This window comes from Cupressus sempervirens, chromosome 7 (genome assembly GCF_028749045.1).
Source record: "Cupressus sempervirens isolate cs-2001-9-10 chromosome 7, ASM2874904v1, whole genome shotgun sequence".
Classification (NCBI taxonomy): Eukaryota; Viridiplantae; Streptophyta; class Pinopsida; order Cupressales; family Cupressaceae; genus Cupressus; species Cupressus sempervirens.
The window spans coordinates 701,903,365-701,916,372 of NC_143124.1; the positions used below are offsets into that span (position 1 = coordinate 701,903,365).

A 13,008-nucleotide genomic window follows, 5' to 3' on the forward strand; every position below is an offset into this window, starting at 1 on the left:
CTAAAGGCATTTAAATGAAATTGAACCTCATTGTGAATTATTTATTTTGGCTTGTATTTGGAGAAGTCTTTGGAGAACATCCAAGGATTTCAGACATGGCTTGGGAATTGCAAATTCTATAGACTTTGAACACTTTGAATTGGTGAAATACCCAATGAGATTGTGTAATTAGTGATGGATTCAAAGATCATAATTTTACCCCAATTCAAAGTTTCTGGTTGTTAGTTGGTTCAATTTAATGGGAAGAACTGTTAATGTTGTAGCTTCAGTCAGATTGATTTGATCAAGAGATAAACTAATATGATTATTAGTTAATTAGTATTATCTTAGATCAATAATCATTAGATAATTCATATATACATACATATCTATCTGTCTATCGATATACATTTATATGTAGCTGAGTTTACACACACATACATTTATATATATTTATCTACATGTATACATACATACATTTATATTGTGTCTATATTATTTGATGATTATTAAATGAGTAACTAGCAAACTATATTCAAACTGATTGAATCATTAATCTGTGTGTAAATCAATCAATATACAGATCCTATTATTATCTACTATTGGTATTACAAATAAATTAATAAATGCACATTGAATCATTCACAGCGATTGGTAGTTTAAACAAAGCATTGCTCAAAGTGAATCAGCATCTATGAACTGTTGGGAATCGATGCTAATTGTAAGTAGGGACATGTCTCTGTGTAGCTTGTGCCAGGTAGAGACACAGAGACATGTCTCTACTAACATCTATAAATGCTCGTTCGATTGCAGTAATAATCAAGTTGTAGCGATCTAATATTATATGCAGTTAAATTAAAAGTTTTGAATCACTTACAAATTGATAGTGTAATTTATTTGTCAAAATCTGCAACAATATTGCCTCAGTTCTATCAGTAAGGAGAGAGAGAGAGAGAGAGAGAGAGAGAGAGAGAGAGAGAGAGAGAGCACATATTTTTAAGAGAGAGAGAGAGAGAGCGCACATATTTTAAAAAAATGGTATTATTAAATTGATCTTATTTCCTTAACAAGTATGATCTGTGTTAGTACCCAGCTCTTGGAATCCAAGGCATTAGGAGCATTAGCGTTTAGCATTAAACAGTGGCCATACCTTATTAAGCCTGTCGTGAATTATCTAGGCTCCCATGTGACTCCACAAGAGGTGGCATGTAATGCCCCGCTCGGAGATCCTTGGAAACAAGGATGAAAAACAAGCCAGAACAATTTTTTTTTAACAAGCGTAAGTGCACATGATGCAACCTACACAAACCAAAAGATCGCAACGGAAGACTGAAAGACAACCAAGCACCAACGGATCTCCAAACGCCACTACCAACCAGAACACAACCACGAAAACCACAAAGACCTACCAAGTTGAAAGACATAAGCTGACTCTTGGAAACTGGCTAAGTCCGAAATCCTGAAGCCCTGAAATTTGGCTAAGTCTGAATTTCTGAAGCCTTGATTTTTCCTAGAATCTACACCTTAGCTCGTAGAGGTCTGAAACCCATCTCAAATGAATCGTCGCATATATTAAAATATATCTTAAGTATAAGGAATTCTTATACTTAAACAATATATTTTAAACCCCGAAGGACTACAACAGAAACCCAAAAACTGAATTTCAAAAGAAACCTCTTGAATACAAAATGCAACAACATAGGCTTGAAGAACGCCCAAATGGGTATCCAGATCAACTCTCAAAAAGATCAGAACACTACAAAAAGTGCTCGCTGGTGGCACGCGCAGGTTTTACCCAAAGGGCGTACGACACTTTTTGCTAAGGGAGGGCGACACTTCTCCCTTATTGCGTGCGACACTTCTCAAGAACCTCGAAAAAGGCCAAACACACAGAAAAAGCTCCACACCGGGGAGTACCGGATCCACATTCCGAGGCGAGAGCACTCGAACAATAACAGAGTAACTGAAAGATAGAACACTAGAATCTAACCATCTACCAAACAGAGAAGGGAAAAGAACGGAAAGGAAACATCACATTCAACTGAAAGAAACATCGCAATAACATAGTTAACATAGCAATGAGCAAAATAACCAAGTATGCAATTCCTCCCAACCGTCAATGGCGTCATAGGACCATCGTGGGCCCTAGCCATCCCCCGCGCATAACATCCCAAGCCACCGAACAAATCATTGGTGCTGTCGTAATAGGGACGTCACTACTAAACATGCTACAATGTAAGTAAATAAAATCTAACATGCTAGTAGTAAGCATAAGATAAAACTGTAATCAGATAACATCATCTACTACATGCTAATCATCATAATGAGGAATGCGTTAAAACTAACATCATCTAAACATGATAACATCATAATGAGAGCATAAATCACAAGAAGCATACTCCCTATACCAAAGTACCAAGTGACACATCCAGCTACAGTCGTACTAGGACAATAGACCGTATCTGTACACCGATCCCTAGCAATGGTGAAGGTAGCTACGCCTCCCAACCACGTGGCACCCGTAGGTCTACACCCGCCGTGCTGATGGAGATAGCGATCCAACCACAAACACATAAAAACACAACCATGGCTAACACTCACGCCAAGCAGTATGATGACTGAAACCAAGACATAGACAATGCATAAACTACAGGTCCCAGTCAAACACCTCAATGGGCTTACTATGTAGGGACTAACATCATGGAGAGTCGCTTGGCATCAAAAAGCCCAAGCTAGGACTTGCGCAGATTCAACATCCCTCAACGGAAAGGCTCTTGCACCCCAAATATTTTATTATCTTAAGATTATTACCACCCAATATTTATTTAATTTTCACTTAGTTAAAGCTTCCTTCGCCAACCCTCTGGGCACAATGATCACCAGGCTGCGAGGTAGAAGCCCCCTCCATATGTTACCCTACCCTACCCATGCTCATCCAACGATGAGTGCCCGTAGGCATGCAAACTCCCAACCCAACCCCAATGATCACAACTTTCAGAAATACCACGAAAGATCGAGCTCCGCAGGTCACCCGACAATGTACATGTGTGTGGCGCACCACCATCACAGAGATCATACACAAGGACAGGATGAGAATGCAAATAGAAGTCAATCGATTGAAAAACATAATCAGGATGACGAATGCTACACGCATCCCAAAGCAATGAAAGATGCAAAAGTGTTTCGACTGGTATCCAAACGGATCATCCAGGTCCACGAACCACAATGTGCCAAGAAAGCCCGAGAAAACAAGGTGGCACGCAAAACAAGGTAAAAACCCCAAATTTTGGAAAAATTCCAAAATTAAAACCCATTTGGCCTTTGGGTTAAAAAACCCCAAAAATCCAAAAATAATTGAAAACGGACACCGTATGCAAAAACGGCCAGCATAACGGCCCAAAAACCCAAACCCCCATTTCAAAAATAGGTAAAACGTTCATACCCAACCAACCGGGCAGAACCAACAAACAGAAACGGAGGGGAACACTAGTTCTCATCCTCCTAACATACAGCTACAAGAAACGGAAGCAAAAACGGAGTAAAGCCAATAAAACGGGAAGGCCCTACCTGATGGAAAAAGGGGCAGAAACCGAAACCCGCACAATAAAATAATCAATTCGCCAAAACTGCTGAAATTGATGGCAAAGCAAGAACTCCTCGAGCTGAATCCAACGAGACCAACCTCGCAAAGATCCCACGCTCACAGCTCCCAGAACGAACAAAACAAGAATCCTACAAAAGAGGATTTCCAAATTGCTCTCCAAATTTCAATTTCCAAATTGTGATAAGTGATTTATGAAATTACTTTTCCAATACTTATTCACTTTTTGGGTGAATAGTCGATTCTGGAAAATAGCTAGCTGGAGTAGTTAAACTCCGAATTGACCCAAACGAAAACAGGTTATTATCCGCAGCGGGATTTCACCTAAGGCAAAGCTGCCAGAAATTAAATTTGAAAAGATTAAAACCAGAAAACTCCAAAAACATAGAAAAACACTTAACACTTTTGCGACAAATGCGAACTTCTAGATGCACAGACATACTCACTGGTCTAATCACATAATGCAAATGAGTTCGGATTTACTAATCACCGAAAAGTTTTGATCTAAACAATAACAATAAGGGTACGTTGACCATATAGGAACGACATGGGTAAATATGAATAGCTGAATCACTAACTCCATGTGCCACTGCCAGTGATATAATTCCTATACACTAAAACACACGATCAAGTGCAATGGCAAATAATATCATAGCCGAAGCAACATGTATTAAAATACCTATTTAATCCATTTACATCACTCACATTCGCAGAAAGCGTAAAGATACAAGAATGAAGTAAATAACCATAGCATAGAATCCATCTCATAACATAATCAACAAATAGGTCCAATACATCATATAACCAAATACCATCATAGGTCTACTATCATCTCAAAATGGCATCAACATGCAAATGTGATAAACTGAACAGTGTAGCAGTAAAGCATCTATGGTACTGAATCCAAGTATAACATTCGACCCTCAGGTCATCATAAGGTACAAAATAATAAGAGTATCAAGTATCTCTCGAATCAAAATAGACAAGACATAGACTGCAAGCACGAGAGGCACTACATGGCATTTGGATTCTAGAAGGGTTCGATTAGCATTTTGGGGCTTCCAAATCCTTCAGCTAGATGTGTGTGGAGTATTTGATAATTGTGTGGGAATATATCAATGAATGTAGAAGAATAATTCTAGCCACACGGGTTACCAGGTTCTCTATGTTATTTGATTAAAAGTTCAGATTTCAGTATTTGCAAATAATTTTATGGTAAGTAGTTGTAATCAAATAAAGCTGTTAGGTTTACTGTTATTTTTGTAAAGTTCAAAATCAGTTTGATTTATCTTTCTACTGCATCGTTAATCCCAAACAAGCATATGGTTTAGAAAAGAACAAAAACAAAAAAGATAAAGCATTGCAAAAAACAAAAAACAATTCTATTAGTTGGTTGAAGTTTGGGGTTTGAGCCAGTAGGGCTTCTAGAGTGGGATCAAAGAGGTTGCCTACCATCCTATAGGGTTGGGCAATACATGTAGCCACAAAGGTTTGATTCAAATGAATATTACTCTTGCAAGGGAAGAACAAAACCACAAATTGAACAGGTTCAGGAAACACAATTAGGATCAATGGGTGACAAGAGGGGTGGAAGTCCACCCAAGAATGCAAATAATGATAGTGACAGGGAAGCTATGGAATTATTTATGGATCTTGCAGCACGACAGCAGCAATTGACTATTTTCATGCAATAGCTCATCATTGCCATTCAATAGATATGCTTGCCTAGAGGGCAAAAGAACATAGACGAGTGTGGTATGCATTTGGGATTCCTGGGGCGAGAGTAGCCCCAGCAGGTACATATGATAGGCCTATATGTCCCATGTTCTTGAGGAATGAGTTTGAAGTAGGGAGTGTAGGGGAGGAGGATAGCGGAAATTTTGTTGATGATATGATGGCTATGCATGATGAGTGGGAAACATTGCCTTAGAGAGTTAGGGAGAACCTACCACTTGATAGATTTATGACTCAAAGGAGAGAGCATAGCAAACCCAGATAGGAGAGAAGGCCAAGAAATCACAATGCTGATCTAAAGCAAGCCACCAAAAAGCTCACTTTCCCTATGTTTGATGACAGCGGGAAGGTCACAAGTCAAGATTGGATCAATAAAGTGGATAAAAATTTGACTCTTAGGCCAATAACAGAGTTTGATGCCATAAAATTTGCAGCATTGCATCTAGATGGGGTAGCCTACGAGTGGTGGCACCACGAGATGGTCATTCTACATCACAATTTTATTACCTCATATCAGGAGTTTGCTGATAGGTTGATAGAGCATTTTGAAAGGAAGGATCCAAAATCTTATTTTTAGGACCTTGCTCAACTTAGATCGGTGGACAATTTTGATTCCTTCATTGTCGAGTTTCTAAGACTGTGATTGTTCTTGATGTAACAGAGAAATGCTTGGCCATGTTGTTCACTGAGTCAACCTAGATTTTCCACCTTACCTTCAGATGAGGTTTGCCCGCTACCTACTAATGAAAAGAAAAAACTAGCAGTGAGACATGATGAAGTAACTCATGAGGGTTTTAGGAAACAACTATGCTATTGGCGTAAAGAGCCTTATGATTGTGATCACTCTTGCCCTTTAAGGCCTAGGGAAAAGGGCCAACCATTCTATGTGGGTGTATTATAATGATGAGGCCAAAAATTCACATCTACCAACTGATTCAGATGTTTATGAGGCTCGGAAAGTCTCTAAGGATTTTGGTATTGATGCCAAACTATCACCTTCAGCATTATACACCACAATACCACTTCCATCCGCTTTTCAGGATCAGATAATTGGTGGATGGACAATGATGCATTGTTATGCTAGACACTGGGGCTAACATATAATTTCATTCATGAGGGGTTTGTTAGCAGGTGTGGTCTTCAGGTAGAGGAATTCTTTGGTTTTCGTGTTAGGGTGGCAGATGCCTATGCCCTTACCTATACTAGATTCATACATCATCTTTCTTTCTTTTGATGGCTACAAGCTACAAGCTGATTTCATTGTAGTCAACCTTGGGGACATTGTGCTGAATATGTAGTGGCTATGGGATATTGAGGAGTTTACCCTCATCGTGCATTTGACAGAGATGAGGTTTGAGTACTAGGGAAGGGGTTATGGGTTTAGGGGAATCATAGAGGGGAATTTGTGCACGTTGTCTTTCTTTAGAGAGTAGGATGATATGATTCAGGAGGAATGTGTCACACATCATGTCTCTAGCAATTCAGGGATACATCGTTCTAATAGGCATATGGGTGTGGTTCACTTTGATTAGCATACATGTTCGGTACACTTTGTGAACAATCCTTTGTTTGATATGGATACAACATTATCTAATGACAATTTTCTTTTTGAGGTTGATGTTGATCCCCTCTTGTGATGAGTGAGAAGATGTTTGGGATCCAATTAAAGCATCAAGGTTCCAGACAAGCCTTGCTAAGGAAATTTTAAAGGTGTACATGGTGAGGAGTGTGTACAACTTTACATTTGATCCACATGTACAGGATATCTTTCAGATACATAGTGCAACAACACATGAGCTGGATGATTGGAATGATATCTCATTTTGCACAAAGAAAGGGAGCAAATCTTGTCTTTTGGTAGAGATTCTTCCATTTGATGTTTGTATTGCTACATTATCAGTTGTTATATGAGTTTAGCTTGGTAGATTTTGTTGATTGTATGAATGTTGATATCATTACAGGAATTAGTTGGTGATGACAAGGACATTACACAAGCTTATCCATTGGATCTCAGTGGAGGTGTGATTACCTTTCAAGAGGAGTTTGGTGGGCTACTAGATGCAAGATTGTTTGCGGACAAGCAATTTCAAGGTGGGCAGACTGTAATGTCCCCATTTTAGCTCACCTTAGGTTGCTGCGAGGATTATCCTATAAGTGACCCTCATAGGCTAGTTAGAAGGATAGAGGATCTCAATTGGTAGAGCTAGAGGCCAATTCCCACTCTAGAGGTCAAGGATGTTTAAGATTGCTCTTTATTTGGGTTAGTTTGGCACACTTACTATTTATAACAAGTGTCTATTTTGGGAAAGTTAGGGTTTCTATCTTTAGCAAGGCACTTGGACAATTTGGTAGCAGCATGGAGTTGTGGTGACATTGACAACTTTTTTCTGGGACTTCCTATTTATAGTAATCCAGTTATGCCATGTTGGTAGTTTTGGCAATGTACTTGGCCCTGGATGTTAGCAGAGCTCACTAGTTGATTGATTGGAATAGATCTATTGGCTCTGTCGAATTTGTAGCATCTGTTGGATATATAATAACAGATCATTTCTTAGAAAGATTCACATGCATGTGTGCGTACACACACACACACATATACATTTGTGTATATTATAATCTATCAGTTGACTGCACAAAAATGATTCGATCTGGTTAAATCCTCATTACAATGCAGCAGTCGTTCTGTGCTAAACTTCTCAGTACATGTGAATCCTCATTATCATGGAACTGTTTCATATTGCAGATTAAGTATGAATAAATAGCAAGTGCTGATTATGATTGGACTTATATGTATTATCACCGAGGGTAATTTGCAATAAACATAACTAATGATGGTAATCGTGAGTTATGTCTTGTGTAGAGTCGAGACATGACTCTATGGGTCCGAAGGACACGTAGAGGCATGTCCTTACAAAAGACAACCATTCACATTCATATATATCTTGTGTATCATGATCACTTGGAAACACATCAAGCATTCCATGTTATTACCTTCGGTCTGATATATCTGTACTTACCTGCAACAATTATTAAAGTCAGTATTCATTATTTACATTTCAGAACAATACAAGTTGATTGATAGCCCAGAATCAAAGTCAACTTTTGTGATCAGAAATCATATATATCTCTGCATTTGATAACAAAGAAGATTACAATTGCTCTACCTCAGATCTAATTTCATTTAACAGGCTCATGACTAAGTCATTAATTATTAGTGAAGTATTTGATCATAATATACTTTTTTAATAATTAATTCATAAAAGGACTTATTATAAAGTTATAAATGTAAATGGAGGCTAGAGTCATTAATATGGGTATCATTTATATTGTTTGACTTGGCGCCTAAGACTTAAGTTATTAATTAATGAATTAATAAGTCAAAACCTTGCATCTTAAAAGAAAATGTAATAGATTTATTAATGTGGCTTGTGGAAGAAGCTATTTGGTTCGAACTTTAACAAGGAAATATAAAGGCACTTGGAACAAATCGATCCTCATTGTTGATTTTGGCTTGTATTTGGTGAAGTCTCTAGAGAACATCCAAGGGTTTCAAAATTAGCTTGGGATTTGCGAATTCTACAAGCTCTCTGTACTTTAAGTTGGTGAAATACCCAGTGAGCTTGTGCAATCAGTGATGGCTTTAGACAATGGTCATAATTGTGCTTAATTTCAAAGTTTCTGGTTGGTTCAGTTTGAAGGTAAGAACAGCTGCGATCTGAAATTAATGCCCAGCAGCTGGAATTCAAGGCATGAGAAGCATCAGTGTTTGGCATTCAGCAGGGGCCATACATAAGCCAGCCTGCCATGAGTCATCTAGGCTCCCACTTGAGTCCTAAAGAAGTGGTGTTTGGATTCTAGAAGGGTTTCATTTGCATTTTGGGCTTCCAAACCCTTCAGCTACATGCGTTTGGAGTTATTGATAATTGTGTGGGGATATATTAGTGAATGCAGACGAATAATTCCATCCACATGGGTTACCAGGTTCTCTATATTATTTGCTTAGCAATTCAGATGTCAAGATTTGCAAATAGTCTTATTGTAAGTAGTTGTAATCAAATAAAGCTGCAACATTTACTGTTGTTTTTGCAAAATTCAGAATCAATCTCATTTATCTTTCTACATGGTCAATATTTAAAAAAAAATGCATATAATTTAGAAAAGCACAAAGAAAAACACAGAACATTGCAAATTAAATAAAAACAATCCTATAAGTTGATTGAATTTGGGGTTTCTGTATGTTTGTTTACATGAAATTGCATGTGTAGATTTTCAAAAATTTAGTTATCTTATGATTTTTGAATTTCGTGTGTTTACAGCGGTCTTTTCCCTTGACCGAGGAGGAATATTTGCTTAGGCTAGATGATGTAGCAAACAACTTGAAATGTTGGGGAGCTGTATCACATATTCGAAATAGCCTTGCAAAGGTTAAAGAGAGACCACGTATAGGCAAGGTATATATCCCTGTCTAATAACATATACTTATGTTTACATGGTGTGTGCTATTTGTTTTCCAATTCCATTCCTATTGGAAATTCAGCATTCTAGACTTGACTCTAGGTTTTTCCTGAACTTTATTTTGCAATTCATTGTATACGGTAGAACTGTCATCTTTTTATATAAAACTCACACAAAATCATCGATCAGAAATTAAGATGTATTTTTTTGTTAAATGCTACCAACACAATTCATAATTTAAAAAAATGCATAAAGAGCTAATTACAAATAGCGAATCAAACACTGTAGACAGTGTACTAGCTGGTTATCGTAGATTGTTAAATTTTTCTTTATTTAACCTGTTCTTGAAATTCATTTGAACTTTCTAGTCTGACTAGAAACATTATTTTCTTGTAAAATTTGTAAGCGAAGATCTCTCACAACAGTTGGAATTTTGGAAACTCTGCAACAAGCAGATACTGCATGTACACAGAAGATACTGAGTACTATGTCTTCAGCTATCCAATTTAGTAGATATATGAGCAGAAGATCTTTATTTTTTAATTTTTATTTTCCTGTTGGTAGAATTTATAAGAAATCAAAATATTTTCATTCTACTCTGAAACTAGTGGAGGGGGACCATAACATGGAAACTGGTATTGCATGATGCATATCACACATCTCTCTCCACCTGAGCAAATAAAAGAGACTTGATGCTTTGTGGTAATAAGTTGGGTAGACGGTCCTGGTCTGAAAAGGATGTGGCTATCCTCCCACAAAAATGTACAGTTGACTAATTTTCAAAATATCGAAAACATAATGGATTTTTTTTGAAAATTTTAGCATTTGATTTTTATGATCTGCATAGTTTGTAGTCGAAAACTGCAAAAAATTTGGAAAAATTTCACGGTGTTTTCATGAATCTGGAAAAAAATTAGAAAACTGGTCTTTGGTGCTTTTTTTGTGGGAAATTAGCCTGTCCTGTCTGAAAAAACCCATGTTAAAACACAAGTAACTTTAACAAGTAATTGTGCAGCGTCTATTCAGCTGAATATTTGCACTTGAAATGACCACTTCCGAAGGCGTTTCCTTATTTGAAAGGGAGAAGCTAACATTTGCAGCCAATGGTAGAAAATGGTGCAAGACACAATGACTACCATTGAATTGTGATATGAATATCAGGATTTAACTGTGTGATTTTGAGTCAAACTCGATGACTACCATTGAATTGATTTTGAGCGTAGATCGATTTACACCTTTAAATCGTTTTGAGCGCCTGACGACATGCCACTGATCTCAATATATACCCATACAAAAGACTTTTCAAATTTAAAGCCGCATTTATTATATGTACTCCCATATCGCAGAGTATACTTATTATGCATTGGGAAGCAGATCAGAAACCTCCTCAGGGTTCCTTATTCTGAGAGAGTGCCTACGCAGATTACGCATAAGGTCCAAGAGGCAACTTATTGTGTGCATGCGAAGACACGGGAAACTTGTTCAGCGGCTTCCCTTGAGGAATCTCTCCACACAATTCATTATAGCTCGCGTTCAGCTCCGTCAGATTGCTTGGATTTAACATCTCAGTGAGAATTTTTCCATTAAGCACATTCTTTGACAGATCCAAAGTCTTCAAATCAGTCAACTTGCCAATAGAAGCAAAAATGCTTCCATAGAGGTGAGTGGAATGGAGATCAATTGTGTGAAACCAGCACGAAAAGCTGAGTACTCCGGTTGAGAAGCTATAGCTCAGCTTATTATTTGACAAATGGGTCTGGTAGGCTAAGGTCGTTGCCTCAAAAAACGTGATCGCACAGCCACTGATATTTCATCCCACACCCGGCCAAGCTCATCTCGACCCTGAACCTAGAATTAGTAATCCAGGCGGGAATAGCATTTACCTATCTCGAGTTCTTTAAATCGCAAGTCCATGAAACTGGGACGCCCAAGCAGAGAAGGACCTCATTCATGAGCCTGTTCCCGGAGATCTTGAAAATACCCAGATGCTCAAGAGCAAAAGAAAAGGGCGAATAGGGAATTTTAGAAAGTTTTTTGAAAGATCCAAATTGGTTATTCATGAAAGGTTTCCCAGGGAATGTAGCCCGTTAGTAGGTTATCCTCCAAACGCAATAAAAAATGTTTGCTTAATCCACCGAACCAAGAAGGAATTGTGTAAGCCAACTTCTTCTTGTTCAATGACAACATACCAAGCTGCAAAAAGTTTCGGTAAGACGAAGGAATGCTGCTCACAAGTTCGTTATGCAAACCATCCATCTGGAAGAGCGTTGGGATGCAGTCGACGGACTCGGGCAAAGAACAGTTGAAAGATAATAAAAGGTTATTTATAATTGATTTAAAAATCGCGTGCATTGAATAAAGTAGAATAAGAGTAATTGTAAATTGAACTCATTGGGATTATTTACAATTGTTATTTATTAATTTCTAAATGAACAAATAATTAATGAGAATATAATTTTAAAATTAAAATTAAAATACAATAAACTATAAAGCATTTCAAAATATATGAAATCCAAACATCAAGTAAATTAATGAATAATAAATAATAAACTTATTAAATTATCATGTGTAATACTAAATTAATTAAACTAATTATATTAATGATTAATAAACAATAAACTCATTAAATTATAATTCTTCATTTGTACCATGTGTCCATCAATGTCAAATTGCCCATCAATGTCAAATTGCTCATTGTTGTGATGGTCCGCGAGATTATCCCTCAACTTGCTCATTCTGGATATTGTTGGCTATTTTTCCCTCATTCAACCCATCATCGATATCCAATCAGAGAGTGGTCATTGCGCTAAAGTTGGCGGCTAACATTTCCTGTTAGCTCGGTCCCTTCTTTGACCAAGTTGACTCGGTTTGTTCTTTTACCAAGCTGCAATTTGTTCTTTTGACCAAGTTAGCTCGGTTTGCTCTTGGTCGGGCTAACTGATACGAGATCCGACGACTTGTATTTTCGTGAGCTATCTATCCATCTCCTTGAAAGTACAAAATGTTTCCACATGTCACCATTTTGGCATTTCCTCATTAGCCAATGCTTTTGCAAGGCTCCGAAGTCTGGGATTCTGCCACATGATTGAGGGTTCGGCACTTATGTCAATCCAATATGCACATGCGCAGATCGACAACAGAGATTCAACAAGAAAATTCAATGATCGTTGTCCATTCTGTTAAACGACAAAGTGTGAGATGTTGTTAGGTGTCATTTTGTCTTTTCTTCATGTTGCGGA

The 13,008-nt window shown here is 37.6% G+C and overlaps 1 protein-coding gene across 1 annotated transcript in view; it reads left to right on the forward strand.

Annotated features, from left to right (window-relative positions):
- Window positions 1-13,008, forward strand: part of LOC149549147 (uncharacterized) — a 111,050-nt gene that overhangs the window by 81,041 nt on the left and 17,001 nt on the right. The window contains exon 5 of the mRNA XM_089792573.1: window positions 9,631-9,765. Coding sequence (XP_089648699.1) covers window positions 9,631-9,765 — 135 coding nt within the window. The remainder of the gene's footprint in view (window positions 1-9,630; window positions 9,766-13,008) is intronic.